We start from the raw sequence: 21,774 nt of genomic DNA on the forward strand, positions 1-21,774 counted from the left end.
ATTTAAATTAAATAGTCATATTTGAACAGCTGTGTCTGACTCACTGATTGCTTAGCAGGTCAGAGCTTCGATTAATGACAGCTGTGACTGAGCATGTGCAGGAGCAACCCTTGTCCTATCAATCATAAATAAATCCCTTTATTTGTCTCCATGATGCGATCAGCTGACTGGCAACAAACAAACAAAGTGTAATCATTAAAACTGCAATCAGAGCAGATCAGAGGATGATTCTCAAACAGACACTGCCCCCCTGTGATCACACTCACACACTGCAGTGAATCTTTGTTTGTTGTTTCTTTTTGTTTTTTCTTTGACATTTTTGATGTTTTTTATTTTTATCTTCTATATTTTTTTATTATGTCATTCCAGTGTGCAACACTTTGTGTCAGCTATGATTGTTTTTCACTGCTGCATAAATAACAATGGTTTGTTTTTAAAAGCTTAAATCATTTTTAATTACAGTTCAAATATTACAAAATATTTACTGTTGGTTTTAAGAAAATTACAGCCTGATTCAAGGTTCACAGTAAATTTTTCCTGTTATATTTTTAAAGGTCAACAGTTTTATTTACTTAAATTTTTTTTTGCTTTCAAGACATTTCATTTTTATTTTTTAAAATATTAAAACAGTTATCAGCTTAAATCAAAACTCTTTTTTCATTTAGACTCAAGCTTTTTCACTTTTTAAAACATTTTTTCCGAGTATTACCGACAGGATACTTTAAATCACAATAACCCACTTGCCAAAAATAAAAGCCCAGGAATAAGTTTTAATGTTTTAAACGGCTTCCTTTAAACAGCTGATTTTTATAGTTTCACAAAAACATCACACTTACCTTTTAAATGTTCTCACCCTCAACCCATAACTACATCACTTATCCCGTTAATGTCAAAATAAAAGCCCAGGAGTGGATTTATTGTCTCATAAAGTCTGAAAATAAACTTTTTATTTGGGAAAAAAACATTTTCCTTGTGATTTTATGACATCATGTTATAAGACATTAAATTATTATCAACAACATTATCAGATTCTCTCCACGTCATGTGTATTTATGTTCGTAAGTGGCTTACAGTCACATTTATTATTAATAAAGATAAATACACTCAAGTTCATGCAATTATTTCTTTGTATTTATTATCTCGTTCACAGTGTTCATCTGTAGGTATAAAAGTATTTTATTAAGTCTTAATATCTAATGTGTGTTCAGTCACATCTTCAGTGTCAGAATAAAAGTCTTCACTGAGCGTTTGTTGATGTCAAATGATCTCAGGTCTCATGACCTGCTGTTGGACAAATTGAGCTTTGACTCTAAATGCTTCACACTTGTCACACTTTTAATTTCAGTTTGTGTCCCTGGATGTTTGTCGTCTTCACTGTGGACGTCTGATTTGGTTTTTCAGAGTTTAGCCTGCAGCCGTGTTACAGTGTTTGTGTGTGTGTGTGTGTGTGTGTGAATGTGGGTGTGTGTGTGTGTGTCAAGAGGTGAGTCATGTGATCAGCTGATGTTCTCAGTTCAGTTTCGCTCATCTCATCATCAAGCTGCAGACACACACACACACCGGGTGAGTTTTTGCTGTTTTTCACTAAATTGTAATCTCATTTATGAACTTTATTAAATTCATCAGAGTTTAAACAAATTAGTTTTTAAATCTAATCTGAGCTTTGAACGAAGCCTCTGTCTCACACGACACATCACAGACCACACAGCGCTCACTGACTTGTCTTTATTTAACTGCATACTGTTTTATTCTGAAGGCACATAAACAGTAAATTAATGTTGTTTTTAGCCCGGTAGACCTTTATTTTGAAAGTCTTTTACTGTAAATATTTTTGCAGATTGAAGTTTAAATTTAGTGGGATTTAGTTTGTGGGTGTGGTGACAGAGCAGCAGCTGACACTGAACCATGTTCATATCATATGTTTCAAAGTAAAAGAGACTTCAGCAGCTGGACATCTCCAAATCTGATTATTTATAAGTTTTAGAAAAACCATGATAATAAATCCACAAACACCTCCGACTCTGTCGATCATGATCCACCCGCAGCTCACAAAGGTATCGTGGGCAGATCACATGACATGTATTGTTTAATTAAATATATCTATAAGTAGCTATATATTGATCATTTTGTAATGTAGGCAGATCATTTGGACCTGATCATTTTTAAAGCTATAAAGCTGCTGGCACCCCTGCTGTAAAAAAAAAAAAAAAAAAAAAAAAAAAAAGGTGGATCCATAACAGATGATTACTGCCACTGATCAGGGTGAAAAACATTTATATTAAATTCAAAGTTATACAGTTATTTGTTACATCTATTTACATCTATTCTTGGAGTTTTTCAAAAGAAAAAAAAAGAAAACCTTGTTACTAAAAGCAGAGGACCAACAACGAAACCCCGAGGAACTCCACAACTGCCACCTCATATGACTGTTTGATTGACTGTTTTTTTGATTGATTGATTGATTGATTGATTCTTTTAGTGTCATGGAGCGTAAGCTGGATCTTTCCCGTCTAACGGACGAAGAGGCCAAACATGTTTGGGAGGTGATTCAACGAGATTTCAACCTCCGCAAGAAAGAAGAGGAGAGGCTCAGGTACTGGTTTCCACACTCAGAGAGTTTTCATGTACAAATATCAGGAACATTACTAAAGTTTCAGGATGTTTTTCAAACTGAAGCTGAAATATCAGCATTAATAACAGCACACAGAAAATACTTACATAAAAGCTGCAGAAATAAAAAAAAAAAAAACATTTGAAGCTTCTGCACATTTTAATGGAAGTTTGAATATTGTATGTATTCAGTGTTTTTGAAAAAACGGGAAAAAACAGGCAAATCAAAAATAAATCAATGTAAAAAGAATCAGAGAGTGAATTAAGTCCTTTTTAAAACTCATCAAAAATCAAATATGTTGCCAGATCAGTGAAACAAAAGTAAACACAGTAAAAACAAAGAAACTGAAATGAACTTCAGACATTCCCTCAGTGAATTTTGAGCTGTTTTTGGCATGTTTTCCTCTCAGAGTTGATATTTTTAAGTCTCAGATAAACCCCAGACTTTCTTAAACTTTCTCTCTGTGACTCTGAAACTAAACGTTGTGTGAGTCCCGGAGTTTGAGCTGTTTTTGTTCATGTGAAGTCTGCAGGAATTCCAGCGTGAAAGACGTTGTTGTTGTTGCACTCGATCACGCCCCGGTCACATGGAGTCACCTCACAAAGACACTCTGTGTCTCCTCCAAATAGGGGGGAGGGATCAGCCACACAGGGACTCATGACTGGAGAGAAATCATCAGGAACATGTCATCTTCATCCTTGAACAAGCGTTCAAATCAAACCGAGAAATCAATAAAAACTGATCAGAATTCAACATTTAAAACTATGAAAGAAGCCAAAATGAAATCTATAAGAAGACTTTTTTTTATACTGTGGACAGATGAACTGGACAGGTGAGGAGTTCAGACTTTTGGGAGGGATTTGGACTAGAGTTAGGTTCATAAGGAGCACGCTGCCAGCTCCTACCGGTAGGAGCAGGCCTGATGTAGATCCGAGACAGCAGGAAAGATTAGGTCCTTGTGCTGGCCTGGGAAGGCCTCTGTGTTCCTCCAGATAAGCTAGACGAGGTGGCTGTGGAGAGGGAGGTCTCTCCGTTCCTGTTCCTGTGACCCAGCACCAGATGAACAGCAGAACACAGAGGGATGGTCCAACTCTAAACAGAAGTCGAGTCGTGGTCGTCGCATGCTCTCAAGGTTTTTGTGGCTCAGCCCCTCCATGGTTCTCTGTCTAAGGCTGGTGGGCCTGCATGTGGACATTTGTTTAAGTGATGGATCACATGAAGCAGGGATAACACATGATTCCTTCAGAGCCAGTCATTGAGGGGCTGTGTGTGAGTCACAGATTGGTCATTTATCTTCTTTATGACTGCTGTTCCCTCTGTTCTCTGTGAAAATGTAAAGAACCAAACTCTCACATTGGTTTCTTGATCAGTTTTATAATTAATACCTTCACCCGTGTGCCTTAAAACAGTCCATTGTAGCTCCGTCTCCAGAGGGAATCAGTTTCTTGGTTCTGGTTCTTCTTCCTTTGTTTTTTATTCTAGCTGTCTATCTGTCAGCTCAAGGTTTCTATAAGATCACCTGGAGTGGAATTTGAGTTGTTGTTTGCACCCTGTAATCTGGAGCTTTGGATATTTGGCATCAGCCGACCTTTCAGAGAGGTAACTCGTTTTTGTGGAGCATGCTGCTGAGGTTTGATCCTTTGGTGCTTTACTCTGGCTATGTTTGGTTTGTGCCTAGATCTTCATTCAATCAGGTTGATGTTCAAACATCTCAAACACAGATTTACCTACTCTTTGTTCTGAAAAGCAAATCCATCGCCACACTGTTCTTGAGAAACAAAATGTCAACGCTTTTGTTTCTAGCGTTTGATCTTCCAGATCGTCATCATCAGCTCTTCCTTCAGATCCTCAAAATTCATCAAGAAGTCCTCTGTTATGGTTTTAGTCTTTTGTGCATTCCTTGGATTGGTCAGAGTGTTCTAATTTTATGAAATCTATTTTAATTTGTTATATTTGTTTGGGAAGCTGCAGTTATTTTTGCTGAAGTTTCCAAACCTCGAGGTCCCTACTCCGTGATGAACTCTGTGACTATCTTTTCATGTCTTTTGCAGTGAGCTGAAGAATAAGATAGAGAAGGAGGACTCAAAACGAGAGCTGCTGGGCTCTCAGAGCAACTTGTCCGACTCGCTGTGTATCCGCTGCCTGCAGCCCTTCAAGTTCCTGGTCAACAGCAAACGCCAGTGTCTGGACTGTCGCATGTACACCTGCAAGTCCTGCAGCCGCTACAACAAGAAGGAGCACGGCTGGGTGTGCGACAACTGCCGCATGAACAGGTGAGCCTCCAGCACCAGAGAGCACTGCGTCAGCGTTAGCTCAGAGTTAGTTGGTGGTTATGGTAGTGTCTTTTATGGTGATGGTGAAATATTTATTTCGGTCAACAACAACAACAACAGATTATCATTTTACATAAAAGTACTCAATCAAACAGTAACCGAAAAAGGAATAGGCTGAAGCCTTCTGGCTTATAATTATCCTATCCTTTACTCCCATAGGAATAATCAAATGGTAGGGTAGATGTTTATTATATTCTCTATATTCTGCACTTGTGTTGTTCAGGGTGCTCAAGATCGGGACTCTGGGTTGGTACCATGACAACGTGAGAAACCGTTTCAAGCGCTTTGGTAGCGCCAAAGTGATGAGGTCATTGTACAAGAGGCTGAACGGAGAAGGTGAGTTTGCCTGATGTTAAAGAATTCTGAGATAATGAGTCAACTGTGAGCTTTTTAGGGTTTTTAGGGTTTTATTGAGGTTACACGCTAACAGAAAACTTGTGTTGGTGCTTCAGGTGGGCGTGATGATGACACCCAGAGTATGCCGGATGTCCACAATCGTGAGTTTCTTAAATGTTTTACTATTAACAGATTTCAATTGGAAATTTTCTTCCCATTTACTGTGCTATTTAAATGTTACTGTCAAATGTTCCTGGTAACTATGGGCAAAGGTTCAAATTAATCATGTAAAGATAACAGCTGCCGGTCCAAAGCTAAGACTCGCTGAACAAAGCCAGGCTTCCAGGACTTAGCCAATCAAAGGAACGTCGGCTCAAAGGCTTAGAGTAGAGAGTAGAGTACTAGAAAGTACAATGACTACCAGAAAATTAGAGGTCATCCAGGTCTTTAAGACATTCCTGCAGTTTAACTACCGTACTTTCCGCACTATAAGGCGCACTTAAAATCGTTTATTTTCTCAAGAATCAACAGTGTGCCTTATAATCCGGTGCGCCTTATGTATGAATTCTGGTTGTGCTTACTGAACTGAACTCTAAAATCTATCAAAAATGTTTTAGCACGACTTTGGTAAGCTGCGAAGCTGCAACGCTTGATGTATTGTCAGAGCATTATGGCTACAGTAGTCAGGAGCCTCGGAGGGTAATCTGGGTGTGTCATCTGCATAGCACTGAAAATATATGTCTATTCACATGTATAATGTGAACAGATTTGGTCCTAGTAAAGAACCTTGTGGAACTCCAGTTAACCAAGTGGTATACATACAAATGTGTACACATTACTAATGATTTGCTTTTTTATAAAGCACTGTTCAAAATTAATTGTGGGATCAAATGGTTCCACAGGAGCATCATCTAAAACTAAAACTGGACAGAATAATGACAAAACACGTTGCATTTTCAGACGCATATAATGGCAATGAGGATGATCAAGGAGAATTCGAGGGTCAGCGCTACAAAGTGGTAATAAACATAAAAGTGATAAAGATGTGATGTTACGTCTGTTTTATGAAACAATCCACATTCAGGCCTAATGTGATGTGTTTTCAGATGAGGAAGAACAAACGTCTGCTGTCTGTTCATCCTATGGACTTTGACAATGAGGATTATCTGCCTCACTCACGGCGTCCGTCTGTGCAGGTAAGTCAAAGTTATGAAAAGCAAACATAAAAAAGAGATCTAAAACCGTGTGTGTAACTTTGGATTCAGCAGGATGATCGGTACTATAGGAATGACGTGGACTACGACCATTACAGCCACAGAGGAAACCGCAGGAAGAGCCTGGACCGATACGCCATGAGACCTGGTCAGTATACCAGCATACCGCTCTTCCAGCAATGTGGTGCAAGTCCCGAAATACACAACCAATTTCACATCTCCAACAAAATAAACTATTAAAACCACTGAGGTCTATATGGGGGTTACTGGGGCACACAGAGTCTGTCCACCATGATTTACCTTCCCACAGAAAACTTCTGGGAGTAACCATAAACAACATTCAGCTGTGAAAACTGTGGAAATGTGGGAATAAATGGAAATACTGTTTGTCCTGTAGCTGTTGTCACTGGGGCTCCACCTGGTGTCTGTTGGAGGTATCACAGCTTTTGTTTCACGGATTTATCACATCTAAACTTTTTTAAACTTAAAGCAGAGGCCTTCAAAACAAGCCTGTCATACTGGATAAGATAACTAATCAGAACTTTTACTTATTACCAGGTTTAGATAAAATTTCTACTTTGGATGTCCGACATGCTGCTTTTTATCTCCAACATGTACATTTACCTGAATGCTTTTACTTACCTGTCCATCTTTGTAGGTCTGCATCCACCTGAGTGTTTCTGTGTTTGTTATCAGATGACAACGGAGAGAATCGGATGGTCCGGACTCGCTCTCTGTCCAAGATCACCTCGTCGGTGGCTCGGCAGCAGTACGTTGACACATCAGACGAGGAAGAGTACCAGAGGTACCCGCAGATGTACCAACAACCACCCCACCGCCGAAGGGGCAGTAGAACCTCCTCCCAGGAGAACCTGGGACAAGCCCCGCCGGTAAGGACAATCAACCAGTCCCTGGAAATTAAGTTTTGTTTGCATAAACATTGGATTTTCTTCTCTTGATTCTTGGAAAACCTGTTTTAATTCTATGTTTTGTCTTTTTTTCTTCTTCATGGTATTTTGTATAAACAAGTTCCAGTCCGTATAATCTTAGCCATAAAGAACCAGGAGATATTGTTAATGAAAACTGACATGGAGTCTTTCTGTCATACAAAATTGTCTCCTTGCTGTTCATGTTGATTTTACATTGCAGATAAATGAACTGAGCAAACGAATGTCAGCCATCGAGACTCTGCTGAGCCGCCTGGAGGAAAAGATTACGCCTGGTGTAAACGAGGTGAGGTGAGATGATGATGTGGGATAATGTGAGATCATGTCCTGAAACCAGTCAGTACAAACATCCTGTAACTTTGTTTTACAGCAGGCATCAAATCCATCAGCTCAGAATGAGGAGGAGAAACTGAGAAGGAAGCTTAGTGAGCTGGCGGGGAACCTGAGTGATAAGGGCCCGTCATCAGATGACGAGGCTGGGAAGAAGTCCTTCTCTGTGGGTAAAGGTTTGACCAGACTGAAGGGTGGCCCAGCGATCGCTCTGAACTCCCGGAAGGACAAAGAACTGAGCTCATCCAGTGATGAGATGCCCACTGAGGCTCAGAAGGTAGGAAGACCGATTCAGTCCACTGTTTACAGAATTCATTGAATTCCAACCCATAAATCCAGAGAATGGGAACCTGGAGGTTTCTCAGACCACCAATGGATCCGATGTTCAAATTTCTCGTGCTTCAGCTATAAAAACCTCACTTTTGGATCAGTGCACACTCATTTAATGACATATTTGTTTTTAACCTTGTTTTCAAAGAACAAAAAAGTCTAAAAGGTTTCTTAACTCTTTATTTTGTCTGATGTCTCATAAACATCCAGGTTCCCATGTGTGATACATTCAGTGTTTCTACAGCATGGCTTGGCTTCTCCCCCAAAAAGCTTTTTTACTCCATCTATAATGGGTCTGAATACCATGTTTCTTCTTCATTCTCATGTTTTTGTCCTCATAAAGAGCTCCACTCCTGAAAATACTGAATATTTCTCTAAACTTCCCATTGGTTTTCTCATTCCATCCGTGACAAAAAAAAATCATGAGAAAGAGGTGTGGTTCCTGTCCTAGTAAACCCAGGTCTACAGACTAGACGTCCATTGACCTCCTGATGGAGGAGAACTCTTTCTGATGCATCACGGACTAGTCCTCACTAACCTGCTGCCTCCTGCATTGACTAACAGCTGTCTGTTAGGTTACTGTTACTGTGAAGCTCAGCAGCTACCTGCCTGGACCACACGGACCCCTCACCTGTACAGGTGTTTACCTGAAAACTAAACCTCTGCTCAGTCATGTGACACCAAACAGGAGGAGAAATCTGTAAAAGCACTGAGTGTTGGGAAACCTCTTCGTCTGTCTCTGAATCATAGCTGGGGAATGAGCAGGATAGTTTTTAACACTGTGGTCAGGTCTGTCTGAAACACATGCCACCATTTTAGGAACAAAAGGTGTGCACCACATTTAAATGTAGACAGGTTTTTTTTTATGGGCAGAGTCCTTTTTAATCGCAACATGACCTCCCAGAGACACAAGTCAGACACAAGACACGCTGTGGTGCTGTGGGGCATCCAGCCCGGTAGCTGCTGCAGGATGGGATGTTGTTTTCCAGCTGCTAACATCTGTCCCTCTACATGGCTTTCAGAGATCGACTGCCGCCGCCCTCTGTGACCTCACCACTGAGGTCCTGAGAACCATTAATGCCACAGAAAACGCTATGGTCGAGTACGGCCTCTCAGAGCCGATCGACAGGTCCCACTTAGTAGGCACTGACGTAAAGCAGGCCGATGATGCGTTCAGGGAACTTGAGGAAAATGTAAGCCTCCAACATGAACTGCACGCCTCATTGTCCCTGAAACCCAACCCTCCGCCTCGTCCGAAGCATGATGGAAATGTCTGGACTGGCTTTAACCCTCCCGGCTGCTGTGTGTCCGTCCATCAGCGACAGGGCTGGTGTCGGTCAAACACACTGGGTCCAGTCACAGTCCAGTTTGAGTCCAGTTACAGCAGTTCTAGATTTAGGAAAAGGTTACATAATCATTTGAAACATGCCCCAGAACAGTTGGTAAAACTAGGTCTATGCTCATTATTGCCCAACAGCCTTAAAGTTATCAGTAAAAATGGCTGAGAAAGTATACAAAATAAGAGATGTTTTTCTAGTTTCATCATCATCAGGTCATCATGTCATGATGTAAAGATCCTCATGACTGAACTCTTTATCCTCTGATGAGACCGTTGAGACCAGGTCTTCTCCTGTTACCTGTTCAGTGATTGAGTCAGTCAGAGAACCAGTGTGTTTCACTGATACTCAGACCTGTCTTCATCACCATCATCATCATTCTCAGTGGTCTGGAGGCGTGTCAGCTGACCCAGGGGTCTGTCCTGTTACCTGTCCAGGTGTACATCACGGCCGGTCAGTCCTATGAGCTGGAGTCGAAGCTGCGGCAGCTCGAGCAGAGCGCCAAGAATCAGTTTGGAGGGACAACGGACTCAGAACTGTCAGAGCTTGAGGACGTGGTGGCACTGACCGCCGCCAGAGTCCAGAGTGCTGAGAGCGAGGTGGGTCGATGGCTCTGGATGGACATGGTCATGTTTACGCAGCGTCTAGGAACAAAATGGCTGATACTGGAATAAACACAGATTTCTTACTTACAGGAAACTTTTCAACTCTTCCTGTTTTTAATAAGCAAACACAACAGTTTCCCTTTATGTTTGTTCCATCTGCAGGTTTCTGATATTGAGAGTAAAATCGCTGCTCTGAGCGCCGCCGGATCCAAGAAGAAGGTCAGTGTGTGAGGAAATGATGTCAAGGTTACATTAACGTGTTCTCACTCACAGGAACAAATAAAAAAGTTATTGGGTTTTAGCTGTTAGACGGTCGAGAAATGAGAGAATAAAGAAGATATAACCATTGTCCTTTCTCTGTTTGGCTTCTGAACATTTTAAAACCTTTGTGTGTTTGTGTTTTTGTTCCTGCCATCTTGGTTTTTTGTTTCCAGAGGTGACCATATTTGGACAAGAGGGTACAATGGTCCCTCGTTTATTGCGGGGGTTACGTTCCAAAAATAACCCACGATAGGTGAAATCCTCAAAGTAGCCAACTTTATTTTTTACAGTTATTATAGATGTTTTAAGGCTGTAAAACCCTTCCCTACATGCTTTATACACTTGTTTTAGACAGGCACGAACATTTTCACACTTTTCTCTCTTGTTTAAACATTCTTAAAGTTCAAACCTTCGTAGAAAAAAAAAGTCCAGTATTATAGAATGAAACCAATGACACCCGCAGGTGCCTTTGACAGTGCAAAACGTTTTGTTGACATTGTTGTATTCGTTGGGGAGAAAAGAAACATACATGTGACACGGCTGCAGGAGAAGCCGATGCACTGGAGCTGCATCAGCTCATCACGCCGCTCTGCATGAGTAGTACTGGGTCCTGAGTGGGAGTGTTGTTATTGTGGGTGATGTGTGCGGCTGGCAGCAGGAGAGCTGCAGCCGAGTGTGTACAGCAATCATAGTGAAATAATAAAGTATGCTGAAAAGCATTAAAATATCGTTGGGTCTTCTGCTAGTGATCAAAGATTTATGTAAATTTGACAAGTTGAACGCATTCTGTACTGTACAGGAGACACGGCAGGAGATTAATTGACACTGGTCTACAGCCAATCAGGACGCAGAACACAATGCGCTGTTTTTTTAAAAAAAAAACAGCATGCAAAATTGCACCCCCAAAAAATCGGCAAAACAGCAAGGCTGCGAAAAGTGAACCGCGATATAGCGAGGGACCACTGTAGAGTGCTAAGTTATGTGCTAATGCTGGCTAATTTGGTTATCAGTCCAAAAAGTAATCCCAGAATTTCACTCTGCAGAACTGGACCTCACCCTTCTTGGATGGTCTGTTAGTACAGTAACCTCACAGCAGCCATACTATTGGTCACATGAGGTCACCAAAATGCTCCAACAGCACAAACACAGTGCAGAGGTCTGGTTCAGGTGAAGCTGATTTGTGTGAGCTATAGCACATTGTAAACATGTTGGACATTTTAACATGGGAATCTATGAGGACTGAGTCACTGCTGGAGCCTCTAGTGGACGTCAGAGGAACTGCGGGTTTTGGTTTTCAGAGGTAGACGGTTGACTGGATGCCATGTTAGCTGCATGGAAACACTTTTTTTCTGACATCACTCAGGACTAAGTGAAAAACTTCCATGTTTGTTTGCAGGTTTCAGGAACTCAGAGGAAAAAGTCGACTCAGGATTTTCAGAGTAAGAAACAAACTCACGCTGCTTTCTGCACGTTTAAAGTGAAGAAGCTAAAACATGTTACAGTCACGTTCCAGACCAACAGATGGCATTAAATAGTTGTGATGCGTGTTCGTTAACAGTGAAGAACTGTGTTAATGATCATTTCTTGTTTCAGAAGCTAACGGCACTCAGTTGAAATCCAGCAACATGTTCTGACGCAGAAACACACCTTCAGAAGCTGCTGCTCGCTCCTCTTCCTCATGAAGCCTTCATCAGACTGAACACTTAAAGAGCAACTTTTATCTGTAACTGCTGCTGCTTTTGTGTTAGAAACATAACACACGATTACAGCTGGTTGATTTAGACAAAATATGAGAAAACATGAAAAAGTACATGAATAAAGTACTAAATGAATATTCAAATGTAGAACCATTACAATATTTCTTTGAAGCTCAGAGGCAGCTGGACAGAATTACATGGAAATGAAGTAACATGAAAATGTTTAAAAATGTATAAATCCAAAATATTTCATTTCAACACTGACAAGGTTTTGGCCTGTCTCAGCAATGCAAAGCCCCCAGCATCCAACATCAGCATGGAGGAGAGGAAGGCACTCACATCACTTAGTAATGTCAACAACATTATCATCCTTCCGGCAGACAACGGCAGGTGCACAGTATTGATAAACCAGAAAGACTATCATGAGAAAATTTTGTCACTGCTCAGTGACGAAAATACATATGAGCCCCTGAAACAAGACCCAGGAAGTGGCTACAGGAAGAGGGTGAAAGACTCTCTGAAGCAGTTAGAACAAAACAATGCTATTGACCTGACCTCATACCACAGGCTATACCCAGGGGAATCTACACCAAGTCTATATGGTTTACCAAAGATACTTAAAAAAGGTGCACCTTTAAGACCGATTGTCTGTATAATCAACTCGGTCACCTATAACAACCCAAAGTTTCTGGCTTCGATCCTCAACCCGAAGGTAGGCAGCTCTGAACACCACATCCAGAACAACTTGGATTTTGTTGAGAAGGTGAGAAATGTCATTATGGAGGCAGATGAAACCATGGTCTCGTACGATGTTACATCTCTTTTCACTTGGATCCCAGTCACGGAAGCGTTGGAGGTAGTCTGTAAGAGATTACAGGATGACACCAACCTCAGCAACAGGACCACTCTCAGCATCGACCAAGTGTGTTTGAACTGTGTGTTCCACCTATTTCACATACAAGGGTCAGTACTAGAGGCAGAAACATGGGTGTGCCCTGTGTTTCCCAGTTTCACCCACTGTGGCCAATTTGTACATAGAAGAACTGGAAAAGAAGGCTTTTCTATCCTACCCTGGAACACCACCAAGTCATTGGTTCAGGTATGTTGATGACACCTGGGTGAAAATCAAATCTCAGGATGTACACCATTCATGGATCATTAACTCGATGGACCAACACATCAAATTCACCAGGGAGGATATGAAAAGTGGCAGGTTAGCTTTCTTAGACTGTGAGATTTCCATCAGTAATAGGGGACATCTAAAAGTTGATGTGTACCGTAAACGCATACGGATCAGTATTTAAGGTTTGACTCTCATCATCCATCTGAGCATAAACTGGGTGTCATCAGGACACTACAACATAGAGCGAACACCATCCCCACAGAAACAGCGGCCAGGGAAGCAGAAGAACATCACACCAAGAAGTTCCTGAAAAAATATGGTTATCCCAGCTGGACTTTTATCAAAGCTGGGAAGGCGCCTAAAGAAAGCTCTAGCTGATCCAGGAGAGAAGGACAACCACTGCCTAGGCGAAAACTCGTAGTGATCCTGTATGTGTCAGGAGTATCGGAGCAGTTGAGATGCATTTTTTCGAAACACCATGTCTCTGTGGCTTTTAAACGCCAAAACACGCTGCGTCAAATATTGGTCCACCCCAAGGTTGGGTCCCCCGACACAAACAGAGTAACATAGTGTACACTGTTAAGTGCCAGGAGGATTGGAAGGATTTATAAATCGGGGAAACCAAACAACCTTTGGCGAAGCACATGGCACAACACAGAAGAGCCACCTCGTCAGGCCAGGACTCTGCAGTCTATTTACACCTACAGGCCAGTGGAGAGTCTTTCAACGATGAGGATGTACACATCCTGGACAGGGAGGAACGCTAGTTTGAGCACGGAGTCAAGGAGGCCATTTACGTGAAAAGGGAAAGACCATCTCTGAATCGAGGAGGGGGCCTAAGGGTACATCCGTCACCATCTTACAGTGCTGATTGCAGCCATTTCCCAACTCTCTGTGAATGGTACTCATGGCCATTGATCAGTGGGCTTTGATCAGTGATTGTTGATCAATGGTCATTAGAATTTGCATAATTATGATGAAGGAACTGACCTCCCAGACCAGTGTTCATTTAGTGGGCTGGTTTCAGTCATTATACAAATGTAATGTTTATAAGATTGGGGAAACCTGCAGTCAGCTGAGACTGAAGAAGTTAATTGGATGACGAAACGTTTCTCCCACTGAAAATGCTAAGCCCAGATAAACAGAATCAACTTTTGGTGACTGACAGATGACAGATATAAAAACGTTATTTTAAAATAAAATCTATTAACTTTAAAAACATTTCTAAACTTAATCTTCTCTGATGCACTTTTATTGGCTCAGACAGACAATTCACTTTTTACATTTGTGTTTAATTCTGGCACCACTGAGCTTCTATAGTCTTTGGTCAGCTGTTTATTGGACTTCTGTTTGTATCACTGCTGATACGATCAATAAAGTTTAAAGTCAAACCCTGTTCTTATGTGATCCATGTATTGATTGTCTGGATGAATGGTACTGATCATAAGAACTGATCACATTTAGAGTTTAACATATTTAGTTTCTTTGATTATTGATAATATTTGATCTGCATTTGTCTTTATGATCGATAAAACATCAAATCAATTCAGATTTTTTAACTTATTTTATGTATTCATGAGAAAATTACAGAATTCTTTATCATCAGTGTGTTCAACCTTCAGATTAATGAAGCAGTTGTTGGGATTTAGAGATTCTTTTATTGCTGCCATATACTCTGCCTTTTGATAAATGCATTAAGAACATGTTTTACAGTATTATTTTATCAGTAATATTTCTTACAGGGTTCATATTGCATTGAATATGTTTGTCATCACATTGACCTTTCTATTTACAGGTGTAGTTATGATCATTTTATACACATTGCATATCTGTGCTTGTTTAGAGTTGATGTTCTATCCAAGAGGGTTTTAAGCTTCACTGGTGAGAGTGTCCAGGTGATACATGTTGAGGGAAGATGAGAACATAGCAGGTTAATTGCATGCATGCTTACAATACACATAAATCTAGTAGCAGGCCTGAGCGAAGGCCCAAGTGTCTTCTGCTTCTTATTTGAGACCTGCGCCAATTCAGTCTACTTAGAGATTGAGGACGAGGGTCCATTATTAGCCCTTAGAGGCCCTGAAGCTTGAAGTTATTACCTTAAAAGGAAGGTGTTATCAAAAAGAGAAGTTATATGTCTGTTTATAGTTATTAAGATGTACAAGATGTACCCTTGTCTGTAAACAATGACTGTACACAATGTATTTTTGATCTGTATTGACGTGTATGTGGGGGTGTGATCCTCTATGCTATAAAACCAGAACCCAGTGTATTTTTGTCAGAGCAAATAAGCCATATGCTGATGGTTGTTCTCCGTTGTCAATAAACTCATCGTTTGATTGCACTTTTCTGGAGCCTCCGTCGTTTGTTGTCTGATCTGCAGTTGATCGATCTCGCTTCATTTGGTGGAGGATGCAGGGCAACTAAAGATCAGCAGAAAGAAGTACAGGTGTTTGTTGTCGGCGGAGGTCGAGGCCAGATCAGGTGATCGAACGGCAGACGTCACGGTGATTGCTTGACTATTGGGCCCACGAAAAGGTAAGGCACAAACCTCTTAAACTGAAATTGTGCTGTATTGGATTATAATTCTAAAACAGGTAGTCAAGTGGTCATCCGTTGATCTCTGTTTTGAGTTTTGTTTGAAACGAAAATCTTTGTTTGCAACGAAAAGTGAAACTTAAGAGTAGTGTTGCATTCACTGTCAGCTCGGAAAAAGCAGTACTGAGCTAAAAGTAACTAGAGATGTTGTTTTAAGGAAATAGAGAGGAAAGAGACTGATTTGTGATTAAGGAATAAAGGGATTATAAGTGTCAAGTTCAGGGGTGGAGACCCCCTCCCTATTGGAGACGTCCATTAGGGTCCGTCGGCGTGCGGGACTCCAGACTGACCATCTGCCACAGACTTGGGACCTTGGTTTTAAAATTGGTTATGATCAGAGGATCATTTTGAGAGACACTTAATTGTGAGAAAAAGAGAATAAATACCGGACGCGAAGGTCCGAGGTGTTGATATATGATTTATTAAGAGAGAATAAATACCGGACGCGAAGGGTCCGAGGTGTTGATATGTGATTTAAGAGAATTCAAGTTAGCCGCGAGCCGATCAGTAAAACAAATGTGGCCGAAGGTTGGATCTGATATGAGTCGAACAGAAGACCGGTCTAAAAAGATTAAAAAAGGTACGCACAAACCTGTTCAATAAGCAAATTTGTGCAAATTGGCTGAATTCTAAATTATCTGTTCGCTGAGTAGATGATCTTAACTATTGGTGCAGTAGTGGTAAAACTGAATTCTTGAGAATAAAGTAAAACGTTGAAGTAATGAATGAGTAATGTTGAAGTAATGAGAAGCTTTGAAGCAAGGATAATGAAACTTTGAGAAACAGACAGTACTGAGTTAAAAGGTTATATGGTATTTCATGGTAAAAGAGAAAAAGAGACCAATGCATGTTTAAGAATAAAGAAGAATATAAGAGTTATTGGTCAGCTTATGGTTTAATAAGTGTCAAACTCCAGTACCTCTTTGAGACTTCAAAGAGGAGCTCCGGCGTGGGCATACGTCAGGTGGTGTTGCCGAGAGTTGTGGGCTCGGTGAATAGCTAATGATCAAGAGGATCATTTTGGGAGACGCTTATTTGTAAGTAAAAGGATTAAGTTCGAACGAGGAGGTCCGACAGAAAACACCTGGTATTGTCAGGATGTTTAAGTGACACAGAAGTTCAGAAAATCGAGTCAGAAATGGTTTTGTGGCTCTTGGTAAACTGATTTTGAAGGAAAATCAGTGTTTATTGTGCTGAAGTAACAGATCTGGTGGTCTGAGGAAAAGAAATAAATCGGTGAATGGTTGATATACTCACATGAATTTTGGTGAATCCGCTGAGGTCCAGAAAATAATCAATGCGGACTGTGTTGGTTCGAACGTTGATAAATGATCCAGGAAGAATTACCCTGGGTCTGTGTCTGTGTGTGTGTTGTTCAGTGACAACATGCGCAGTTTAAATTGGGCGCTGTTCCTTCCTCTTTTTAGTTTCAAAACACAAAGGCTGTTGGATTAAGAATTACTGTGTGAAGAACGGCTTCACTTTTGATTAGGGAAATAATATGCTTACTTTTGGGTCTATGAAGATCTTGTAACATTCCGGGGGAGATGCCGGGGCAAAAAGAGTGAGCTCGGACGAGGGAGCCCGAGAAAAGAACACCGTGAGTTGAACAAGGTGTTTAACTGACTCAGGATTTCAGAGAATCGAGTCAGGTGTGATTTTGAGTTCTAATGGTAAGTTGATTTTAAAGGAAAATCAATGTTTACCATGTTGAAGTAATTCTGAAAATATTACTAGGTGAAGAATAAGTTGCGTACATGGGGATACACAATTGTGTTGAGATTGATGGATCGGCTGCAGTCCATCTGATAAGTGAATGCTGGGTAAACTGAGACAAGAAACTGTTTTTAAATCTTCACTGGCCCCAGTGAGGTACATGTGCTGAAGATTACTGGACCCGGCGAGGTCCATATGATGAAGTTCTTGGGGAGATAAATGACAGAAACAGTTTCTGAATTTTGAGGAGAATTCTGAAGCACTGAGGTTGAATTTTCTCTGTGCTTGGTGTGCTGTGTGGACTTATATCAGAGTTATAAGTCCAAAGGTTATGACCTGGAGGTCATTCATGGTGTTTAAAGAAGAACAGGAATTAGAAAAGGATATTTAATGTCATATTTTGTGTAAATTGAGGAAAACTCACCACATGTGTTCACCTTTTTTCATTTAAAGGGACACAGACATTAACACACACACACAAAGTTCTTGGGTGTGAGTTACTTCCTCTTTTAATTTTAAACTGCGACACGTGTTCATTGAACTAGAATTTCAGCAGTGGATGAGACAGGATTTAGATTAGGGCTAGTTAAAGATAAAGATGACCTTTATTAGTCCCACAGGTGGGAAATTTGTTTTGTTACAGCAAAAGTGCAAAGTTATGCAGCAGAAATTAGAAAACACTGGAATGCAATAAAATAAAGTAGAATAGAATAGTATATACAATAGAATGAAATAGAATACCAATACTATATACAGCTGAGTAAGAAAATACAAAATACAACTTTGTCAAAGAAAGAAGTGCACATATAGCAGTCTTAGTATGAGGGTTCTGGTAAAGTACTAGTTCTTGTAAAGTAAAAGATTATGCTCAAAGTTTTATGCCCTGGAGGCCAAGAGTCGTGTGTAGAGAAGAACATGACTTGGAAACGGACATTTAAGGTCACATTTTGTCTAAGATGGGGAGAATTGTCCCATATGTGTTTATTTCTCTTCTTTTTTAAGAGGACAGACGCACTGAGTGTTGTCTACTTCCTCTTTCTGATTCTAAGCAAGCATGTTTGATAAAATACTCTTAGGAAAGCGTATTTTGAGTGCTTCTAAGTGTGTGAATGTTGTGAGTACTTGATTTGAATGATTCTGTGTGATTTGTACAAAATAATAAATAAGTAATAATAACACATAGGAGAGTGAGTGGAAAAGTGGAAGTCTGAGAGAAAAGTGTGTGCGTAGGCAAACTTCAGAGTGTGTGTGCGTCAAACAGGAAGTCTGATTATAGCTGGGGAGAGACATTGCAGCATGAAAACAGAGGAATTAGAGACTGAATGTCTTAAGAAAAAGTAATAAAATTATATTAATTACATGTTTTAGAAAAGAGAAAGACCGAGAAAATAAATACATGAACTAACAATTACATTAATGAATAGAAAACGCACGTACACAAATTGCTACAGGAGAAATTATTGTTGGAAATAATCAGAAGTGGGATAGTTTAATACACCCAGGCAATGAAGGAAGCAGCTTACACTCCTTTAATTTCCAGAGTCAGTGTGTCCCCTCTCCTCATAGCACTCGTGCCCACTTGGCCCCCGTATCAGGCGAGTATGGAAGGCTGGACAGCCCATGACGGGTAAGATCCCACCTCGAAACCCTGGGACAACCTAAGGCAGGCGCAGTCACGATTGCTCGAAAGTCCCTGTGAGCCTGGACTCACTGGTGGAGACGGGGCTTCAAGGGTAAAGCCGCTGGGCTGAGGCAGAGGGGGAAATGTCATTAACAATGACCAGTGATGAGCCAAAGAGGGGAGACACTCCCTGTCTTTTAGGGTGAATTGTTCCCTGAACCTGAAAAGCAAGCTCTAACTTCTGGCTGAGGACAAGGAATGCTGTTATTTAAGGCGGGAAATCAAAATTGAGGTTAGCAAATTTGGGAGAGAGAAAACTGACTGTTTAAGTGGAGAATTGTGAAGGAGTCTGAAAAAACCACAAAAAGAAACATACACACAATCACACACACAAATAGAAAATGCATTAACCTTAGAATACAAAAGAGTTCATGAAGATCAGATAGCAGGTTTAGCATAGGAGTCTGTTTATCATCTTGTCCAACTCGCTTAGTGTGTAGTAGTTTTCAGAAGAGAAAATTTAGAATTTAGTGATGATGGTGTGCAAGTTGTGTGGTGTTTAACGAGATTTTCTGTGTACTGAGCAGGTGAGATGATGTTAGTTGACCTGAGAGTGTCAGGACCCTGAAGAACTTGTGGCAAAATGTTCTGTGTTTAAGATTGTTGAGGTTGTTGTTGTAGTGATGGGTTACTTCTATCGGTTAGATTTGTGTTGTTTTCTTATTTTAATAGAGGGTGTTTTATCAAACATGCACATGTCTAAGGGGGTCCATCATTTTGGTAACAGTGCACTTAGAAAACCCTGTCAGGTGATTTTGTTTTGTGTTTTGATGAGCTAATAATCAGCTCTCTTTTTCTCATTTTTGTTCTAAGCAGGCCTGCAAAAGAGTGAACAACAGCGCTGAAAATTCTCGGGAGAACAAATATAAGGTGACCTTCTCCAGATTACAATGGGCAGAGGAGAAGGCTAAGTCTCTGTCTAAAAGATTGCCGCGAGCCAATCCAGTCCAAAAGCAGAAAGAACTATTTTCCTAAAAACAAAATAAAACAAATGAATGAGCTCATGTTGCTGAGAGTGAAGACTCTGATTATTGGCGAGATAGTCTCCACTGTCAGCAATACCTGATGTTAATGCAAGTGAGTGAATGTGTGTAAATGGATGGTGACTGGATGGACGAGGCAGACCATAGGTTGGACCGACTGGACACTGAGATAAAGACTGGACTAAGGTTGGACACATGACTGATAACTGTTCTGTTTTAAGTTTTCGTTTTATAACACAGGTTGGATCATAAGTGGGGAAAAACTGAGTATGAAATGTGAAGTTCTGGTTAACATACAGGTTTTTGTTTCTAGGAAGTTCCAAGGAATGCAGGCTGTGGATGGAGCCAAGAAAAGATTGGACATGATGATTAATTTGATTTCATTCCTTAAACACAGGTTTGAAGGGCCGGAGCATGTATACCTAATATGATATGATTAACCTTTTTCTTTTAATCTCCTAAGCTCGAGTGAAGGATTTTGAGTTTGTAACACATCAGATGTGTCACAAAAGGGGGAGTTAAAGGATTTAAGGTTTAATTTGAAATGGGTTTTAGGATCGTTTTATGACGTTTGGGGTTTTTGATAATTTAGATATGGTAAAATTGAGGCAGAAATTGTTTTGTGGTTCTTTTTGATCTGTTTTTATGCTTAGATGGTGATGGTTTATATCTTACCCTGGGTGTGTTTAACAAGGCTAACAGTGTTGCTCACACACATGAAGGGCATGGAGATTAAGTAAAGTTAATATAAAGGACAGAGCCCAGAACATGATATGGTGAAACAACTTTGAATGATTAAAGGAACCTTAGATGAACACAGTAGATTAGTGAGGTGTAGCAGAGAGAGGCTTTTTGTTTTTTGTCCTTTACAGGAGAAGATTTCAGGACCACAGCGACCACAGGGGTGGCAAGAATCCTGGAAGCCTGAGACCGAACGGAACCAACCAGAGAAAGGAGAAGAACAGAGCACAAAGACACCTAGTTGTTTATATTACAAAGAAGATCAAAAGCTTGTTAGACATAGGTTATAATGGAAGCATAAAAGGGATGAGAGGAAATTTACATAACATAAAAATCCTGCAACAATTCGTAAATTGCCCAAACACAGTGTTCAGACCGGATATGCGCTACCCGTTAAAGGGGGCGAAGAAATCAGGCCGAAGTTTGAAAGATGAAAAAGGGTAACTCTATAGAGGATGTTTCCAAAGGTTGAGAAAATAATCTAGGACCTTTTACCAGGAGAAAGTTAATTGTATCTTTTACACTTTACAGTGTGCACTGAGGGAAGTCAGGAATAGTTTAAATTAGGATTGAAAAAATTAAACTAGGTGAAAACGGGGTGTAGCAAGTAGATTTAGGGCAGCTCACAGCCTGGCGTAAACGCAAGGTGCTGTCACACAGCTTAAGTTATTTGTTTGATTTATTTTTATGACAAAATAATAAGGAAACATTGAAAACATACAACCCGTTGAGGAGACAGATAGGGTTTGGGAATTGAAAGGTTTTGTTTGTTTAGCATAATTTCTTTTGCTATATTTTAGCTTTAACAGGGAACATGCCTCTCTGGAGCTTCTCTCCTGATGCTACCCTGCCAAAGACCCTTATCCATAGAGACTATGTCAGCTCCCAAACAGACAGCAACAAACCAAATGTAGCAATAAACAACTTAAAC

The 21,774-nt window shown here is 40.5% G+C and overlaps 2 protein-coding genes across 9 annotated transcripts in view; one reads left to right on the plus strand and one right to left on the minus strand.

The window, feature by feature from the left end:
- Positions 1 to 21,774, minus strand: part of LOC109199848 (uncharacterized) — an 827,125-nt gene that overhangs the window by 113,363 nt on the left and 691,988 nt on the right. The window lies entirely within an intron of this gene.
- On the plus strand, positions 1,285 to 12,144 carry mlpha (melanophilin a). 8 transcript variants are annotated; one of them, XM_003459480.4, is made up of 15 exons: positions 1,303 to 1,563; positions 2,480 to 2,593; positions 4,663 to 4,884; positions 5,168 to 5,280; positions 5,397 to 5,441; positions 6,241 to 6,299; positions 6,387 to 6,476; positions 6,546 to 6,642; positions 7,191 to 7,384; positions 7,644 to 7,727; positions 7,812 to 8,048; positions 9,876 to 10,037; positions 10,206 to 10,262; positions 11,701 to 11,743; positions 11,898 to 12,144. In XM_003459480.4, exons 2-15 carry the CDS (start codon positions 2,484 to 2,486, stop codon positions 11,936 to 11,938), a joined length of 1,554 nt encoding a protein of 517 aa, XP_003459528.1. In that variant the 5' UTR covers positions 1,303 to 1,563; positions 2,480 to 2,483; the 3' UTR covers positions 11,939 to 12,144. The 8 variants fall into 8 exon arrangements, 7 of the variants coding, with proteins under 7 accessions (XP_025754536.1, XP_003459528.1, XP_025754535.1 ...); XR_003214123.1 differs by lacking the exons at positions 1,303 to 1,563; positions 2,480 to 2,593 and adding an exon at positions 2,746 to 3,443 and having other exon boundaries at positions 9,824 to 10,037; XM_025898752.1 differs by lacking the exons at positions 1,303 to 1,563; positions 2,480 to 2,593 and adding an exon at positions 2,752 to 3,443 and having other exon boundaries at positions 11,901 to 12,144.

Source organism: Oreochromis niloticus, linkage group LG15 (genome assembly GCF_001858045.2).
Source record: "Oreochromis niloticus isolate F11D_XX linkage group LG15, O_niloticus_UMD_NMBU, whole genome shotgun sequence".
Lineage (NCBI taxonomy): Eukaryota > Metazoa > Chordata > Actinopteri > Cichliformes > Cichlidae > Oreochromis > Oreochromis niloticus.